Genomic DNA, 21187 nt, shown 5'->3' with positions numbered 1-21187 from the left:
AACCACACACAGACAGCTCTCAGCTATTGGAGCATAAGCAAAAGTAGCTACAATTATGCAATACACACATACACCCATTGCATGGTTGGGTTGGACTGAATTGCAGGCTGCATGTGATGTCCTTCGTGTTGCACGTACACAAAAACTAAACAAAACGGAGCGTTTACAGATATTGCGATCGAGCGTGTTGCTGCTGTTGCTGTCTGCTGCCGTTGCAACTTCTGTGTGGCACATACAAAGCATACAAAGTGGCTAAGATAATCGCTGAAATTTGTGTGTGGAAATTAGTTGGAATTGTGGATAACAGCACAGCAGCGTACATTGTGTGTGTTGCAAGGCTAAAAACGTAAATGAAATAGCTTAAAAACACACAAACAACAGCAACAACAAGTGTGCAACACTTCTTGCTTAAGAAGTTTATTATAATAAATTCTGTCGCATGCCTTTGTGGCACAATAAATATTAACTTTTTCCCAATAATTGTTGTTGTTGTATAAGTAATGCATTTCCGTTTCGAGTTTACCCTAAAACTAATTGCTCTGTAGATTATTTAATATTTATGGACAATGGAAAATCAATTGCCGTTATTTATGAATGCACACCTGTGCCCCGTTGAAATTTGTGCTTCAGCATTTGCTCACCGACAATGGAGCAAGCAATTTTGCCAACCTAATTTTGCCTCTTCTTTCCGCAATTAAAATCAAGCTGAAATCAATTAGAAATCCATAAAGCAGCGACTCCTTATGCCACAGTCAACAGTTATAATATGACGTATTTTAAAAGCGTTGTTGTTGGTTTTGTTTTTGCATTGAAAAATGTACATTTACATAATAAAATCGCCGGTGCTTAATTTGCAGCAAAGTTTATTAATGTTTTCAGCAGCTCCATTCGCCGTTTGATTTGTAACTTTTTAATTGACTCTTTCCCTCCAAAACAAAAATTATAATGGATGTAACACAGCTATGTTCGATAACTTCTAGTGTACGTGGACAGCGTTGGCTGCTCCATAATCATTTAAACTGTATCTTCTTTGTTGCATTCTTTTTATTCAGAGGAGATCTCACCTCTCTCATTTATTTACATATGTATATATATTTATAACAATAGTCTCTCTATAAAATATTTATAATTTCAATTAAAAATCACAAATATAACTCTGTGCTGCTTATAAAGCTCAATATTTCGATCAGATGAATACATCCATTTCTCAACATTAATATTCGTAAATAAATCTAACCTGCAGAGAAGTAAAGAGGAAAGAGAGAAAGTGCAGATTTAAAAATGCATATTTCAATAATTTATATATTATTATGTATTATGGGAGACATCCCGTAATTATCACCACAATAAATAACAACATTCGCATCTAAACACCCTGTGTGATCCACTCTGTGCATTAGCAAATTTACTTGAATTTTAATCGGCTTATTTCGATGATTTAGAGAAAATGTTCAACAATACTCAGCATGTTGCTATTAAAATCGTTTTCAATTAGTGCAAACTCATTTCCATACTTCAACTATTTAACAGTGCATCAGGTGTGAGTGAGTGTGATTATTGCTTATCGCACGTCCAACACACACAGCGACACAGTACAGTGTAATTCACACCGAGAGCGGTCTGCACATCCAGGCAATCAGGCACATTTTAAAATCAAAGTTCGGCTTAAAATTAAACTTTTTGTTTGCCTTTGCTGCGTTCAATGGCAATTGCAAGCAGCAGGCCGAAGGACAGCGGGGCGGTGAGGGGCTGTGTCGCAATGTTTAATTTGACATTTTGGACGTTGTTGCAGCTCATAAACTTACAGGATAATAACATGCCAAACGGCATTAGTTGCAACGGCAGACTAAATGACTAAGTGCAGGAGAGGATGAGTGTGTGTTGGTATGTATGACTCCAACGGGGGTGTGTGGCGATGTAGCTGAAGTGGATGAGCGAGTCAATGAATAAGCTAGCCTGCATAACGGCATATAGTGACGTGTTTACTTAATGTTGTTTATATTTGTTTAGATTTCAATTTCAACCCTTGTTATTGTTGTCGAATGCCATGGCGAACGCATTAACAGCAAACAACAAAAACAACAAAGAAAAAAAGATACAAAAAAATGTAAGCCAAAGCGGTGGCAAGCCATTTGAATGCTCATCGCTGGTGCTATCTCGTTGCAACAGTAAATTTACAGGCTTCGAACAACAACAACAGCAATAGCAAAAATGGTAACAGCCGCAGCATCAAAGGCAGTGTCAACCTGCCTCTGGCAGCTGGTGTATAGCGGTGTTGTCGGTGGTGGAAATGGTTTGCAAAGTGAGTGCGTGCTATAACAACAACAATACAAACAACATAAGCTATCAGCAATGTTATTGGCAACGCAGCGTTGCACGAACATTCGAGCAGTCAGTCAGTCATTGAGTCAGTCACTTTGGCGTGCGCGCTGGAACACTTGGTATTCAACCGACCGGAAGGGAATTAAATGAATTTCAGCCGAAACCAGCAGAGAGTGTGTGTGCAGCCATTTCAGTTTGGCTGCGCACTGGAGTGCCGGATTCGAAATTAGAGAAAACAGTATTGTACTACATAATTGTTCTTTTTTGAATGGAACACACACCATCGTACACACACTGCTGTAATCTGCCTGTTCACCGCCCAGTTCGTAATTTTGATTCCCATTCACTCGTTGTTGCAACGTGCGTTCGGCACTTACTTGTTATACTCCCCATTAACCCACATCGTTTATTTTCTATTAAATCAGCCCATAAACGTTGGCAATTGCTTTAATGGCAGCTGGGAGTTTAACGCCGTGCACTGCGAGGCAACCAGCTGACAACGGGGGAAGCGAGGGAACGTCGAAACCATATGGAGCACAATGCGAGAGCAACGAGTAACTTAGCATACCCATAAAGCATAGCCGCATGGAGAGAATACCGTTAAATGAGTACAACAATCACACAGCCACATGCCAATGTGTAATTAGTAAGTACTTGTTCCGCTCTCTTTCACCCGCTTCCTTGCTCTGCAACAACTGTACTGTACTGTAAATGTGGACGCTCTAGTGCTCGTGTATTTGCGGCTCATTTAAAGATACCGACAGTCGGAAAGGAACATACGCTCCAGTTTACAAAGAAACAGGCAAATATGTACTTAACTGTAAGAACAATAGCAACAACAGCAACAAAAGCAAAAACAACAACATAGCCAACAATCAAAGCAATAATTGCCATACCAGTTAGAAGAGCTAAAATGGCAGGCCGACATTGTTCTAGCAAATGATATTGATGCAATTTTGGTATCTATCAGCAACAATGAAAGAATTGGGTACACCCATAGCAAAACAAAAACAAAAAAAAAGTTGGCTTTGTTACAAGAAAAAAGTATATTGTAGCTGCAGTTGAAGAGAGAATGTGTTGGGCCACCATTTACCGGTTGTTTGTTGATCTTTAAAATCGTGTATGTGCTTTGTTTGATTTGACGCTCCATCTGTCGAAACATGACTTTGAGCTTGTCGGATAACACTTACAAGTTTGTTGCCACAAGTTACATAGGTTCGATATCGCAGATTGTAAACTTATGAGTTGTATGGAAGCAGTGTTGCCAATCGTTACCAATTTATTTTTAAAGGTTGAACAGTACAACGTGACTCGTAACATCATCACCTCTATCAGCAAAGTGGTGCCAGGGTCATCCCCATCTTTTCTCTTAGTACTTAACTCATACTTTTGATAAATTTTTCTTCGACAAATGCTACCCAAAAACAAATAAATGCGCCAACAGTTCCCGAAATTCAGTTCCAAAAATGTAACAACTTTCATTGAAAGGGAATATTAGAATAGAAGAGTACAAGCATGCTGGGTGACCACAAATTGCACCTCAGAGGGTTGCCTACACTTACTTTAAGTAAAGTAATGTTGCTAAGTGTGTCATCGTATATGAAAGTAGAGTACAATTGAATATGTGTTGCGAATAACTGTAATTCATGCATAAGGCTACATAAGTAACATATATGCATGCGCTTTTAAGGATAGCAACATTTTGATGACACAAAATTAATGTGCGTTCTTGGTCGTATCGCAATTACCGTTGCGTATGTATGTCTGTGACATTTATTGCAGCTCCGCGCCAGATATGCGACCGAAGAAACAGACACGTTGCCAAACTAATGGCTTTCATTAACTCAACAGCGATAGTTGGGGTTGGAGGTAGTTCGCTTTGAGGCAGAGCTACAACTACAAGTTGCAAATTAATTTTATGAGCCAACGAAACAACGTGCCAACAGCGCACTTTCTCGCAACAGCAGCCATCCACCTGGCAAAAGTGCTAGTGAAAGCAATGGCAAGGCGTTAGAGCATTTATGGACGTCCTGTTGCCGCTTCTTCCAACCCATTAAGCGCGCCAAACATGCCCGCACTACTTCAGTTATATGTCGAAGAAATAACGGGTGCGCTAATTAAAAATGTTGTCGCCTCATTAAAGAAATTTGTAAATCAAGCTGAATGTCGGTGAGACCTTGTCTATGAGTATGAGTATGGGACTTGAGTGGATCCACGCTTTGCGAATCTGTGTAAGAATGTGCGTGGGTGTTCTATGTAAAGCAGAGAACATGTTCAACATTAAACCAAGCATTAATATAATGAAATAGCGGTACACAAGAAAATTCAGTCAATTTCTATACGAAATGAATGTTGGAGCAACATACGCACCGAGAGCATGTAAAGCACTGAATTGTCTTTTTGCTCTCCTCAGCTATGGCTCATATATGTATATAGCAACCACCTCCTCACCAGCGCCAGGCGCGGTTGCTAGGCGACTTACGAGCAAACGAGTGAGTTAATTAAAATTCAAGAAAGTTGAGACATTGGCGCAACGAAGCGCCGCATTAATCATAGGCAGTGGCCGCAGGTGGCGCAACACAAGCTAAAACCCAACGACACAAAATCGAACAGAAGCACACGAATGTTGGTGTAAGAGAAAAACCGACAAACAGACAGAGCTTTTCCATCATTCGCAGTGACATTGGCAGCAGCCTACAGTGATTGTAATTATACTTTAGGATTACTTTTCTATGAAGAATGAATAATGTGCCCTGCCACATTGATATATTGTTCAATGACGCCGGCTTCCAACTGCAGGCAGCTACCATTTGCCCATACCCAAACACAATGGTTCGACCTCAATATGCGGCATGGCTCGTATCTCACGCTCGGACAACCCATGTGCGCACCTAGAGCGCCTTTTATGTCATCCGTTTTGTAGCAAATCCCAATATGAGATCGCGCTAAGTATATTTCTCGTGGATGTATGTTTATACTGCTGCTGACCGAAGCCAAAGTTAACCGCAAAATTGACAAATTGTACGCCACACCAAGCGAAAAGCTGACTCTTACGACTAGGTGTAACAGATTTACCGACTCTCTATTTAACCACCAGCGACTGGCCAGTTTCCTTCCGCACCGCTTTTAAATCACTTCATCTATTTGTCAACTCCCATTTGTGTCCATAATCGAATGTAAAACTTCATACATACCAACTTAGTTGAACTGCTCGCCAAGTTCGTCCTGGCGCTTACCGTTACGCGTCCACCCATTTCTGCTACAATTGGCAATTGTTCCCATCGATAGTTTATGGCAGCAACCACTACATTGGCATTGGCGTTGGCGATAGTGGTTGCGGCGGATGCTTAACCATTGTCCGGCTTGGTCACAACTATTGATTACTTCCTGTCAACTACAGGCACAAAAACGGAAGAGCCCATATCGGATGTGATTTCATTTTCAATGCCCTGAAGTACATTCAGTCGAACAGTGTTCGTAGGCTGGTCAAATTTGTGAGACACCGTACCGTAGAAGTCATGAATTATTTTCTATTGAATGTAGGGTAAGTGCTAATAACTCACTTTTAGGGAGGCAATTATATAGAAAATTTTATAATAATACTTTTCAGTAGTCTCCTTCCGAACCTCGCACAACTCTAGTTAACCTTTTGAACATGTAAAAATTTCACTCCATACTTTTGATAGCTAAAGAGTTCATCATTTGATAATCTTAAAAGCTTTTAATTCCTCTTTAATGGTTGTATAAATCCCGAGAGGAAATCGCTTCTCTCATAAGTGTAACTCGTGCCGAAGCCTAACAAAGGCTCCGAAAAGCAAATACCATCCAGTTGACTGTCTCACATTATGAGATTGTGGTGGGAAGAAACCATTGGATCACAAACTTCATAAAGGTTCATATTCAACCAGCAGTTCTAACGAATGTATATTTTGTAAACAATATTTCCAAGCTTCCATGTGAAAATTAAAAATGCAATAATTTCTCTCGAGATCCCACTGTGCAATACGTACGTACGTTTTTCTGCGGTTGTCTGCGTTGATTGCGAAAGTGTTTGTATAACCCATCAGAGGCATGAAAAACTCTTCCGCTCTGTCAGTTGATGAGAAACACATAAGTAAGTACACGTCAAGCGGCAGCGAGCTGTTGTGGCGATGACCAAATGAGCTTAAAACACTGGATACTGGCAAATCAGCGTCACAGCGCCAACAAGCACAGAGCTTAGCCAACAAAGTGTAGCAGCGACACTGACACTGACTGTCCATTGAAGCACTTTATTCATTCCGTTTCGTGCGTTCCATTCCGTTCGTGCGATGGCAATGTTTGCGGTCGCCTTCGATGAGCGATACTCATCATTGTTTCGGCTGGTTGGTAATACTGGCGTTGGTCTATTCAAAGCCCCCAAATAAATGTTTGCCTGAATATTGACGTTATTCTGGCCGACTGCGTTGGTTTGGCAAACTATTAATTTGTTTTGGTTAAAATTACGGGTTGGTTACATATCTATTACGTTATACCGCGTGGGAATACTGTTTATGTTAGTTAGAACCGTAAGGTGCGTTGGGGTCAATTTTGATTGAGCTAAAAGAACTATAGAAAAAACGGAACGACTATTGTGACGAGCTCGGAAGAGGTCCGTGTATAGTCAATTGACCCGTTACAAAGTAAAAGAAAAGAGGAAAAAAGAAGAATTCACTCTTGTGTAATAAATACTAGTTTTCCACAAAGCAAACCTTTATAGTCTTTCGAGTTTTAGAACTTTTAGATTTCCACTTTACACATTTCCTACGGGGTTTGTTGACACCAAAAGTTTTCCTGCCAGAACTTCATTATACAATTACATTCGTATGTATATAAATCGTGCATAAAATAGAGTGTAGGATAGTTGATATTGTGGTGGCCATTAAGTGGGCCGCCTAACCGCCAACAAACTGTCAAGCCGCAACGGCCGCACAAAACTGACCATCAGGCCGCAGTGCCATATGAGAAAAGCAAACAAACAAATACCAATAAAATTAATAACACACATACATGCCTACACAACTCAATGTGATTGGTGTAGAATGAGCAGAGCAGAGGAATAGCAGCAATGTGAAAACAATAATAAAAGCTAATAATAAAAAACTAATAATGAATTAGGTCAACAAACAAATTCAATATGGAACAACAACAACATTAACAATTTGCAGTATTGGTTACACAAGGATAAGCTAAGCTGGGCGATTTGTACGCTTTTATTGACGGCGCTGGAAAATTATTGAGTGCTTCAATTTCATAAAATATTATTGGCCATAACTAAGGAGCGGGGCGCTCAGCAAGTTTACCGTAGCGCAAGAAATGAAATAAATACATATAGACGCGACTTCACTTAGAAGCTCTCGGGGCGCTCGTACTTATTACCAAACATTTCGGTTAAAAAGCTAGCTGAGCGCATTTTATGGTTTGAAAATTAGGGACTATCGTGCCACACCACGGCAACCGTGTAAATATATGTACTAACGTTCAATTAAGGCACCATTGTGATGGCCAAATGCATAATCAAGACTTTGATAATATTGTTGGCTGCGCTGCCGCCGACAGCCATATCAATGCAATTAAACCTAGTTACGGTTAAGACATTTCTTGTATATGCTTATATACATACCTACATTTTCTTTACTGGTACGTGTCCTTTGTAGCAATCACACTTCGCACCGCTCTCTCTCTCCCTCCGTGTGTAACTTCAAAGGAACGATTTACGGTAATTACTAGTTGGTTGCTAGTTCCAATTGCAGTTGACCCACCTCTGTCGACGTGGAGACGACAATTGCCCCGCAATCCCCCCTAGTCTACATAAGTGATTGTACTTCCAGTTCACATTCAACATTGACACTTTGACGCTCGTACCGTTACGAAGGCTTTTCAAACATTACAACTTAGTCAATACCAATAATCGTCGTACCGATTTGCTGGCAGCGCTACAAAACGCACTGTCAACGCAATAAACTTAATTGAAGTGGTCGGGAGGGCAGCTTGTTGGTAGCCTCATTTTGTTGTTAGCCTGTGGCACGTCTTCAGCAACGGCACATTTCACATTTCCATAAATGACATATACATATATTCCTTTTTATACTTACATAGGTAAATATAAGAAAAGTTGTGTTAATACCCAACCATCTTTTTAATTAAATACCAATATGAAGTTATCTTTAATTATCAAAAGCTTATCAAAGAGAATTAAGGAAAATTATAAAGAAATCAAAGCTTACTTCTTCATTTTTATCATTCAAAAGTATAACTATGAATATCCGACCGAATTCTTAGTAAAAATTAATATAAAGACAACTTTAATTTTCAACAGTTTTTTAACCAGAAAATCTCAACATTAAAGAATTCGTTTAAATACGGTCTCCCTAAACTAAAATTCACTAAACTTTCGTATTGATGTCAACACCGGTATTAAATATATTTCTAAACCCTCACACAATTGAATTCCCCATAATTTAACTATTATATCTCGACGATTGTAGTTTCTAAGGTGTACGCTTCTTAAGGCGACTCCTCCAGAGAACAAAATCGACATCATCCGAATGAGGACAAAGTCATCGTTAGACTACATGCCGCTACTCAACTTCAACTTCAAGGCAATTTCCCCTTAACTTAAAAACAATTTAAGAGGCAAAATAATAATTTGTGGTTGACTGGGTAGCCTAATGTAAATATATTTCAATGAAAAATACTATTTGATGAGAGCTTCACTTATTAATCTCAGACATACATATACATACATATAGATATCTATTCAGCTTGTGCCATTGTGTAAATTAATATTTGTTGAGCCTCACACATTAAGTTTGTATGCCGTTGCTTTCGCATTGGTGTGAGATCCTATAATTAGGTTTCGATTTTATCGTGTGATATGACAAAACGTGACATTTAACCATTTGTCACTTACACTTCCAACACTTCTAATATTCTCTCATCGTTTTCATGTAACATCACCCTTTCAATGAGTGCGTCAGCCAACAGTGAACAAGTCAGTTGAACCCTCATAATGTAAATTTAAACAAATCATATTCGCAGCAAAGAAACTCAGGCATTTTAAGGCAATTTTATTTGCAAATCGTGTATAAAGTGGAGAAAATTATCTCAAGAGACATTCGGAATAAATGTGAGATGGTTTTTATGACTTGAAATGGGGACTTATTATATTGAAGCTTAAATTTGTACGCCTCCTCCTTCAAAAGTGATAGAAAGTTTAGTGATAATCCGTTGAATATAACACATGAGTTCCAAAAGATATGGGCGATTTGTCAAAATGAGATGACCTAACCTCCTGGAAAATCTGTAGTACACATTCTATCGAATATTTACTTCTTCTTTGAAGTGTCGTGAGTACGTAAACCATAACGATAGTTCTAAAATCTTCATTCAATGTAAACACCAACACTTCAAGTTGCTTAGTTGACCCCAAGCTAGAAATCATACTCGGTAACCTTTCGAGATTAGTACGCTAGGTACGAGTCGCAACTTATATAAAGTTTAACCTATGGTTTTAAACCATAAATTGGTCATATTTTCAGGCCAGAATTATTTAAATATTCTCAAATTACTCCAGAAAGTTGTACGTAACCAAAGTACTACTCCAACACCTCATTATATAAACTCACCGACAAACTTTGACGTATTTCAACGAGTCGCTGATAATCAATTACAACTTACGAAATATGGTAAGGATACTTTAATTACTTCAGGCATGCGAAACACGCCAACAATTGAAAGTTATACTACAACCGAAAACTTTTTACCTGCAGTTCAAAAAGTTTGAATATATATTTTTTCCTTTTTACGCTACGAATTTTTTTAATATTTATGTAAATTAGCTTCTAGTATTACATTATTAAAACGATATAATTATGGATCTTAAATAACCACTTAGATGTGCTCAAAGCAATTAATTATACACTTTTATCGGCATTGAGGGCATTTAATTTCCTTCTACGAAAACTTTTGCCGCACAGCCACACACCCAGAAGCTTACGTAAGCCAGCCAAATAAAGGTCTACATGTAAGCGTGTTGGCGCCATGTGCAAATCTCAAACATTTTCCTACTATGGGATGGGTTAAGTCCTCAACAAGTACTTTACGTACGTCAATTGCGCCACTCGAACCCGGTAAATTCCTTTCGAAAAATTTTCAGCGACCTACCTTTTGTTGTTACAGTTAACATCTTATGGGCTTCATAATTTAAATTGTATAATTTACGCAATGCACAAAATTCACATAATCCTAGCGGTGGCGGCGGAAAGAATGCTGAAAGTATGTGTGCTCTGAAATTACCTAAATGAAGTGTCTCACAAATATACTTGTGCAAACTTACATAATTTTAGGCGTAAAACAGCCGGCTTCGGATTCGCAGTAAAATAACTTGTTCCACATAAAATTAACACCTCACCTGTGTGTAATGGCAGATTTCAGCGCCTTCAAGGTGGCTCTACAACAGGAAACCCGAAGAAAGAGCTGCTTGCTTATTACAATTGCCGTTGAAGGGTTCTCTCGGCATTCCCATGTTCGCATAGATTTCATAGCTCAAATACGCTTGAGTGGCACGCTGTTGCTCGCTCGCATTGCGAACTGCATGCCATTCCAGCAAGCCGAGACCTCCAACCGGTTCGTTAGTTTTAGGCTAATTGAAATATAATTGGGAAGCTTTACAGCTCTACGCACGATAGCGTTTCACGCACCGAAGGTGAGAGGGCGGAGTGGCGAAAATAAAATAGAAATGTTGCATAAAACAATTGGGGGCAGTAGAAAGCAGAAGGTAGAAAGGCAGGCAAGCAAGAAGTAGAGGCAACAGAACTGCAAGCGAAGCGTTCGTAATGAATGTGGTGATGAAATGAAACGAGTAATGAAAAGCTGGCGCATATCATCAAGAGCTTAGCGCTGTTTAAAGCTCCTAGGGAACACCTGCCCAATTTCACGTTCATTAAGTGGGCTGCTTGACGGCAAGCGAACGTGAGCACCTCACTCTCGTATTCTCCACTGTTTGTATTTGATATTTCTCAACTTTGATGTGTTGGTGTGTGTGTATGTGGCAGATATTTTCACAGCTGACGCAACGGGTGGCATGCAACCAAATTATATGCACAGAGTTGGGGCTTTTGTCTATGGATGAATTTATGTTTTGTGTAAGCATGCAGCCGGGGTGTTGGAGCGCTATGCTATGGCAGTTGTATGGTATCCTCTCTGCATACCTCCACAGTCCATAAACAACGGTAGCCATTTATTCCACTTCTGATTTCGGAAAGCACATAATTACTTGTAATGTCAGGATGACAAAACTGAAATTATTTGTTACGCATCGAGCATAGTGCAGCTGTGCTACAGCGTAACAGTGTAACTGTAAAACGGACAACTGACACATAAACAATGAGACAACCCGCTCAACAATAAAGCGCTAACGGTCCATCGCTGTCACTGACTGATTTGCATTTTGACATTCACTCAAACGCATTTCTCGTCCGCGTTTACCCTGTCTCTCCCTATCACCTCGCACTATTCATTTTGAAAGCGCTGCGCTGTGACAATCACTTTGATTTTATGGTTCCAAAAGCTCATTAAAACACCGTCAGTCCTTACAAAATTTCAAAATACACCCCTGTTCGTATATTTACGTATTAGAGTTGCAATGTGCCTCATTGCAGTGTGGTATTATATTCCCTTGGTGGCAGAGTGATGTTTATTACATGCAGCATCCGTCAATCTGTTGTTTTTGTCACACAAATTAGTACTCACGCATCGGACCATCGAGGAGTGACATTTCGAGCTGAAGAGCCAATAGCCATCGTATTAGCTCCGATTATGATAATTTAAGCTGTTCTAAAGCATAGTGCTTAAAATCGGGATAATCAAATGGATATTCAAGAAGGATTTGAAATATGAAACAGGATTAAAAAATATAGCTTTTTCTCCTGTTCAATACTACCGATGGAAAAAAAATTGATAAAAATTACATGAAACATTTACGAATTCCTCCTTTTTGATACATTTTATGACAACATCTGATCCCCAGATCTCGTGCAACAACGGGTCTTGAAATATGAAAAACAGGAAAAAGCCAAAAAAAAGGTCGAGTGGTTGATTTTGTCTCCAATCATGGTTCACGACTAAGATGCCCATTTATCTTCTTTTTCTGGTGCCACAATTGACTTATTGTGAAGTCTTTCCAGAAGTGTGTAGTAGCTTTTGTTGATAGAGTCGAAATTTTTTGAAATATGGGATTTTACAACCGAATTGCCTGATTTAAATGTTTCATTACTAATTGGAAACACATAACATAGAACATTATAAAAAAAGGAGCAGTGAGACGTTCAAAGAAACAACAAATAACAAGTGAACTGATCCATAAAAGTATAAATGACTTCACGATTCGACAAGATAAAGCCAGTGACTAATATTAACTACTGCAACAAATAATTTCTAACATTAATTATAATCTTAATTATTATCCAATGCTGCAATATTTAATGACTATAATCAAAAGTCAAAACCTTCAAAGTAACAAAGTGATTTTACCATAAATTGAGCACTTCAATACTTTCACCCCTAATAGTTCTGCCATTTGGACACCATCCAGCACATGTCTAACCCACTAAACCCCGCCAGCATCTAGTTGTATTCGCAACCATTACGGATCGACACCTTTGACAGCAATTGAACTAATAAAACGAAACGTCAAACACGTTTTAAACAGACGTGAGTGCGAACATAAATTGATTTAAACTGCCTATCAAGAATTTAACCACTCCTTCAAATCAACCCCTACCACAAGTAACGCACACAAGCACTCTATATACACCAATGGCGGATATCTGTGTGTGTGTGTTCTTCGAAGCATTTGAAACATTGAGCTAAAGCTGTCACACTCACCAACAATAAAGGCGTATGCAATTATATTGAAATTAGAGCTTATGTGTGCCACTCACTTGAATGGTTGCGAGCCGCCGTGATGGCTACTCCGACGCATATTGTTGGCCAACGCAGCACCCTCTTCAGCGGCAACAAGCGCTGGCAATAAGCGTCAGCTGCAGCATTGCAATTAGAACGTCCGGGTTGAATGCATTGGACACCAAATGTGAATAGATGTCACATAGAAGGAGACAGCCATATGAGAGTGCCGGCTCCGTTGTTTGTTTGTTTCTACGTAATGTGTTCTACGATTGGGTTGATGGATTCGATTTTTGCGTGTTGCAACCCATAGAACCTTTAAAATTTGTCAAGTTATAACTAGGTAGGAGGGTCATCGATTATGAGTATTTTTTTATAAAAATTATGCTTAAATGTATAACATAAAAAGTCAGGAATGGTTAAACTTACCCGAAAGTTTTCGAAAATACTAGATTTCGGATTATGTTTCTTCAGAATCTTCGATTCGCCAACGTTAGCGAGTAGTGAATCGAACAAACTATACCAGCAATTCAAAGAGACTGGCGGGACTTACGGTACAATCATTAACTAATATGTTCTCTGACAAATAAGCGCATGCTCTTCTTCTATTTCCTTGGAGAAGAAACTCTTCTTTCCGCGCATAAAATATTCCCTTCTCTTCTATCAACGTCCATGTCAAATGACAGATATTTTTCGTATTTTCTGATTTTTAAAGTTGATTGCATTATCAGAATTCTCGGAAGAATCCGCATGAATAGTTCACATCTCCCAAGACCTCTTTATGAGGTCTAAGTAATATGTTGGCAGGCTTATTCATCTAAGAAATATTACAAATGGAACGAGAATCCCTAGGTTTTAAAGGCTTTTCTTTTCTGGGAAGTTTTTTAAATACGGTATATTGGTCCAGAATATCTCTAATGGCATGAATTATAAATATCAACTGGATGACCTTATTACAATGTCGTTAGCTATACACCAAATATAGGATTTTGTATTATATTAATATGTGTGCCCCTTTGAACCGAAGTTCGGTGTTTAAAATGTATGCATTTGATGTTTGTGGCTGCAACGAATGTGGCGAGTGGTGGCAAGTGTGACTGTTATTGCAACAGCCGGTATGGTTAGAAGGACCACTCCGTGGGATGATATTGGATATGTCATTTCGAATGTCACAACAAACCCATCGAATATGTCAACTCAACTCAACTCAACTGAGTTATGCCCAGAGTCACCACGGCTGAGTCCTGCATTGCAGCGGTAAGTGTTGGTGTTGCATGTGCAGCGCTGATATCAACGAGCGGATAAGCACAGTTGTATGCAGCCCTACAAATGTTATTCATTAATGGTAAGTACCGAAATCCCCATTGCCCTGAACGCCGCAGGGCGTTCGCTCGCTCGGCGATGGCAATTGTCAAAATTTCTAATTTGCGCTCAGCCAACAAACAGCGAGACAGCAACAATAACAACAGCCCAAAATGCAGTCAGCAGTTAGCAGATGAGATTGCCAGCTATAACAACAACACCAACAAGCGCAATTACTATTCCCCAGCGCAACGCTTACACTAATTACCAACTCGCACAAGTCGTAATCTGCTGGGCCTTGACTTTTGTCGACGCACCATACCACCAACCGCAACACTAACAAACACCAGCCGTTTAACTTGCAGCTTGTGCGCGGCGGTGAGCCGTCGGTTAGAATTGCTCATTAATTTTAAGTTCAGCTATGCTGATTTTTCCATTGCTCGCAGCAGTCGCTTTTTGACTCTATTAAAGATTTAAGTTATGTCATCGACATGCCGCAACAGTGGAGCAGCGCGCCGCAGCCTCATGGCACAACTGTGGCAACAGCGGCAGCTACATTGGTGTGGCATGTCAAAAGTCACCAAAACAAAAGTGCGGAAACAACAATAACAAATCAATGTCAACCGCAACTGCACAGCTGCTTGACTGCTTCACACCTTACCGCCGCCGCTTGACACCTCACCGTACTCCCACACATCTACAAGAGTTGGCTCTCTTATTGCCACTTCTTAGTATGTGTGTTGGTTCGCTTCAGCTCGTTTGGTTGTCGTTAGTCAAAGTTTTAATTACACTTTCACTGCGCTGTCGGTTGACGCCCAACGCTCACTCGCCCGCCGAAGCTTTCTTCATTCACACTGACGTCGCTCAGTGTGCCTGTGTGGGTGTTGCGGTCAGCCTATTTCGCTCCACCTTAGCTTTTGTACAAAGCAGTCTATTGGTATTTATTCGGCGACAAAGATTTATCACCAAGCGCTCCAATGACACTCCTATGGAACGTCGAGCTCATCCTCAACCTCGAAATTAGTTTGTTTTTGTTTGGATCGTCTTTTTGCAGTTTGTCGCTGTGGCTTTGGGATGATAGAGTGTGTATTGTTTCCCTTTAATTGAAATTTTCCTTCTGAAAATGTGATTTTTCTGGCGGTGAATATTTCATTTGTCCCATAGACCAAATTTACGTGGATAGGAAGAACAAACATCTTCAATACAGTATTGGTCCCACTTAAGATAGGCAGAACCAGAAACTATCGCAACCTTGATGTCGTGTGGTGTTTAAAAGTGCTGACAACCCCTATATTTGGCTCTTCGACATAATACCGGTTTCCCACAAAAACCAAAAATACTTTCCTTAAATTCTAACGGCCGTTCATAATCGCCTTAAAATTTGGAAATCGGATAACAGCGAGATGTTCATCACAATATAGAGAGAATCTCGGCAAGGCTTTCGGAAAAGATATATCCATTATTTACATATGTATATACTTCATAAGAAGTAAGATCATTCGTCTTACTACAGGCTGAATTTGGATCTGCCCAGCAATATTAGCAATTTAACTTTCTCTGTATGATAGTGAGTGGATCTAGCTAGAGAATAGAGCCAAACTAAACCTGTTTTCAAGAATTTAATCCCGAAATTTAACTCTAATATTAAAACATTTTATATGGAATCTATCCTTAGAAAACTTTTAGACAAAACACGAAGAAACGAAAGGCTTTTGAAATATACTAAAGGCATTTCCTGCGTATTCAAACAACCAACCGCAGCCAACTTCGATTATAGTAATCTTAGAACTAAAACGAATTGTGTTCGTTGGGTTATGTTGTTGTTGCTGTCATATATATTGTTCTTCAGCTGTTAGTGACAAATTCAAAGCGCTTTTCACCACAACAATCACCTACTGAAACTACGGTTTGCTCACCATGTCCAACATAGCATAGACATGTCATAACATCTCATAGTGTTGCTGTGGTACAGCCCATCGCTTTTATGACTTTACTGTTGTTGGTTTTGCTTTTAATATTGTGGCGTAGTATTATTATTGTTGCAGCAACTTTTTTTTGGTCTGGCGGCAGCAGACAAGAAGCAATTGTTTTTTTGGCCGGCTATTTTGAGCAGTGCCATCGTTGTCACCATTTAAGTTGCCACACCACATCCACAGCCACATTGACGACAATTTGTGGCCGAACGCAAATAAATTTTCCTCATATCGTTCGTACGCTTTAATAAATGAAATTGTTGTCAATGTGTTCTCCGTTTTTTTTGCGCTTTTTTGTTGTGATTGCCCTGAATTGCCTGGGACTGAGATGACGGTAGCGTCTGCGGTTTGCCGTTGCTATGTTGTCATTATCTTATATTAATTTGCCATTTTATTCTTGCTGTTCTTGTTGTTGTTGTGAGCTGCTGGTGGTATCTTTAATTTTCACGATTTACTTTTATTTCTGTATTTGTTGAATGCATCTGCTGTGCTGTAGGTTCCAATTTGTACTTGCAGTACAAGATACAATTAAGCCGCAACCGCTGCATCCTGTGCGCCCTCCCCCACTCTGTTATTCGTCTGCTTCATTGTTTGTTATTATTTCTTTTTTATTGCCCTTCTATTTATTTGTTGCTGTTGTATTCGCATTGTTTTTCGAAAATTGCCATTTGCCACGTTTGCAAAGCGACAATGGTCGATCCCACACGCGTGCTACGTACATGCCACGTGCTCCACAAAAACCGCACACTGCCAGCGGCACAGCTAAGCTTACAGCCGTTGCATGACAATCTGGCAATTGCTGCCGGTGGCACCGTCAGTTGGCGGTTGGGAAATTACGTAATTTTCGCTTGATGAAGATTTACGGCTTGCACAAGCCCAACCACTGGCTGGCTGGTTGGTGAATTGAGGTGGGCGCTGCCCGTTGGCAATAGTCGCCAGTCGCCCGACCAGCTGCTAAAACAACCACACACGTATGTATTCGCACATGCAACCCTGGGCAATGTCGCTGTCCGCCACCGAAGTGAGATAAGGTTCACTTTGGTTTCGGCTCTTGGATGTTAACCGCTGGCCTTATTGTCTCTGGTTTTTTGTGTACCTATAGGCCTTTACTATGGTTTTGCGCCGCGCTCAACAATGGCAACTCTATTTACCTATTCAAAGCTCGCTTAATGCCTTGCTACAACAGCAACACAACAACAACAATTAGATAAACAATAACATTCACTAAGTCAGAAGAACAAAACTTAATCGGAGAACATTTTTGTGTGTATAAAACACTTAAGCTGAGGCGCATTAATTGAAAAAATCACAATGGAGGCGAAAGTACGAATTAAGCCGATGGAAATTAGTGATTGGGGTGGAAATTAAAATGAATTCGGTCAGTGGTTTTTGTGTTTGTGTTTATATGTTCGACGTAAGCACATTCCGTTGCCATCGACTAGTCGTGGCTGTATTTTTTGCTCTTGCTCCTAATAAATTTTCCATTAAAGCATTTTGTCACTTACCATAACTAAACGAAAGTGGGGTGAATGGCTTAAGCGATATAATCAGAGAAAAAACGAACGGAAAAGTAAGCTATTTGAGGTAATATTAAATTTTAGGGAGCTTAATTTGATTTAACCTGAACTGTCTGCTTACGATAGAACTCAGTTATTATTTGTTGGATCCTAAACATTAGAACCACACAGGTTTCGAAAAACATTTTTCTTGCTGATACTAATATTTCGAATCTATTAGAATTAATTTCCACTGTAATGGCCATATGAACAAGCCGTCAAGCTGTAGGGGAAATCATGCAAATAACTCGAATAATGTTGAAAACGTAATCTCATAGTAGATTAAAATTAAGAAAAGATCTGACTGAATTCATGAATAAATCAGAGTTTAAAATCAAAAGCTCATCCTCGTCTCAAAAGTTATCTTATTTGTAGACTATTCGCGTCGGAAGAATTTTTTCGAGGTTAGAAATTGTATGCCGACAGATGAGAAACATGTGAAAACAATCTAAATATTTTTATTTCGCGGTCACGGCTTGACCAAAGCGGTCGCTGACAAAGAAAGAAGATGCCTCTATTTTTAGGACCTTTATTGACATTAAATATATAGAACTCATAGTAATATCACCCTTGGCTTTTTATAAAACTTCGAAATTATTCTGATAAAAGAACTCAGAAACCTCTATTTACAGTTAACGCGATTCTTCTAGACATTTATTGGACCTTAAGGAGTCTTCATTTTATAAAAACACTTCATTCCAAAAATTTCAGGAAATTATATTTATCTTCAATGTATCCTAACTTTTCGAATGATTGAATAAGTACAAAACCTCTGAGGGAGTTCACCATTAGCTTTACCCCAGATTTGAACCTATTTAATTGAATATACACATACATACGTAAGAATGTATGTAAAAGTATTTCACTGATTGTCCATTGCTTTGATTGTTTAGATAGGCGGAACCACACAGCGTTTGATAGGTGTTCTTGCCACACCGTCCGCAACGCCACACTGTCGATAATGAGGTTGGGCATTTGTTTAGTCGGTGGCTTAGACAAATGCAAACGAAAACACTGAATGCCTCTTACAGACTGAAGTACAAGTTCATTAACTCGACTATTAAACTCACAAAGCCACACCACACAAACTTTAGTAGAAGATAAACACATGCAGCGCACGTGTGCGAATGGTGCGTGCATGTGCGTGAGTGTGTGTTGATTATAATGTACACGCAGTTGTATGAGTTTATATAATCCACACACTGGCGACAACAACTGCAAGAAATTGATTATCTACTAATACCAGTACATCTGCTTGAAATTGACACGTCACGATGAATAATGACTGAGTCATCACACTCACACACATCTCCTGACACTTTAAGTGCTTATCACACACACACACATACACAGCTTTACTTTTCTATTTAATACATTTCATCTCTCTTTTCGCCTTACAGGCCTACAACATGTCCACACCGAAGCGCAGTCGAGGAGGCGGCAATGGCAGCGTTTTCGGTGGCGCTAACTCCTCCGCCGGCAGTGGTAGTGATCCCAAAGAGATTATTTCCAGGCAAATCCACTCTGAGCACGGATCTAGGTATGGAACTCAGTCACACCGCCACTTTGCTTAGACAGCTGGACACGAATGAATTCGAATTGGCCACAAAACATTGCCGCGACGTTCCATGCATCCCCAAGAGCGTAGGCATCTTTTCTCGAGACAATGGCAATAAAACTGTGATGCCGCTGCACCATTCGTCACGCCAAATAACATAGCCCACACGAGGTGCTTCTGGACGCACAAAAAAGTTAGCAACACTGGCGCACGTATGGTTAGTGTCGATTGCTCAAATGAGTCCAACGAGTAGACTGCTACGTAGCTAATATGCAATGGCGATGGTAATGGCGGTTCCTCGTCTTGCGAAAGCCCAGCTACGTAACGACGAATACATTATATAAATTTCCGAGAGCACGAACGCGAAAGCGCTTATAATACCGATGAATGGTCCACTGCGCTTATGCTTAAGGTGCGAGCTCAATTTTCGAACTCAATCATAGGTCACTATATTTCTTTAACTTCTCTTTAAATATTTCACAGAACTCCTTCGCTATGGCCATACAAGACAAGAACAAGAACAAGAACACCGTCCATGAAGTGCGGTCTCAAGTCTCTCTCGGATCTGGTTAAAATTTCAGTCACAAATTTCACTATACAAACCCATCGATTATCCGAAATGGTGCACGAAGACATAGATTTGGGTGTGTTGTTACACTTCGTTAATTTGGCCTACACTACTTTACGGATGTTTGTTTTTTAACGAGGTACGCTGCCGGTGGAGATTGACCACGATCCTCACTACTATAAGAAGACAACAAAATTCATGCCATCAGAGTCGGCAAGCGCCACCGTATTTGAGATTGTATTTATTATAAGGTTCTTCGTAGAATGCAAATAACTGAGAACAAGGGATTTTCTATAAATGTACGTTTTTGATATATTTTCAAATATACTAAATAAAACGAAATACTATTTAAAATTGTGGTTTTATTTATAAAGGGAGAGTCTCAAGAAAATCAAGAAATGGTAAATATAGTTCCCTTAAGAGCTTAAGACCAAAAAATTTAGCTAGTTACATAATTTAGCAGCTAAAATATTAATGTTAAATGCTCAAAAGCAACTCCCCTATAAGGGCCAAAAATACTCTAAAACTAAAATACTTAAGCAAATGTGTATTCATAATGAAGTAGTTGAACTTAATTTTTTTCCGTACCAACCAGCAGCCAAATAATTACGTTGTGATACCAAAAAGGATAATTAATAAAACTTAATTTTAATGCTAATTAAAGTTTAGCGTTGAAATTCCATACTAATGGATGTGTTCTATGTTCTCAAATTATATCTTAAGGTAGACCACAAGTAAGTGTAGTTCCGTTAATGACTCCCACTTCGCCACTTGTTTTGATCGTTTTAACTCGGTCCAAGCCATTAATAAAATACTTAATTAAAACAACAAACGCCAAGTTAAGTTGTGAGAATTTGACGCATGCATGCAATTTCCGTTGCCTTAGCCGCTCTTTGTCTTAACGATCCCCTTACTTATATTCAAATACATGTAAGCTCCTTCTCTCTCTTTATAAACACAACTTTGTATATAATTTATTATTGCA

General features: G+C 39.4%; 1 protein-coding gene across 1 annotated transcript in view; it reads left to right on the top strand.

The window, feature by feature from the left end:
- LOC105221472 (uncharacterized) overlaps nt 1-20474 on the top strand; it is a 66098-nt gene extending 45624 nt beyond the window's left edge. Inside the window, exons 8-9 of the mRNA XM_054234392.1 lie at nt 19477-20046; nt 20118-20474. Of these exons, the coding sequence (XP_054090367.1) occupies nt 19477-19650 (174 nt within the window). The 3' untranslated portion in view covers nt 19651-20046; nt 20118-20474. The remainder of the gene's footprint in view (nt 1-19476; nt 20047-20117) is intronic.
- Nucleotides 20475-21187: the final 713 nt, after the last annotated feature.

Source organism: Zeugodacus cucurbitae, chromosome 6, assembly GCF_028554725.1.
Source record: "Zeugodacus cucurbitae isolate PBARC_wt_2022May chromosome 6, idZeuCucr1.2, whole genome shotgun sequence".
Lineage (NCBI taxonomy): Eukaryota > Metazoa > Arthropoda > Insecta > Diptera > Tephritidae > Zeugodacus > Zeugodacus cucurbitae.
This window is presented reverse-complemented; position numbering and strand designations above follow the sequence as displayed.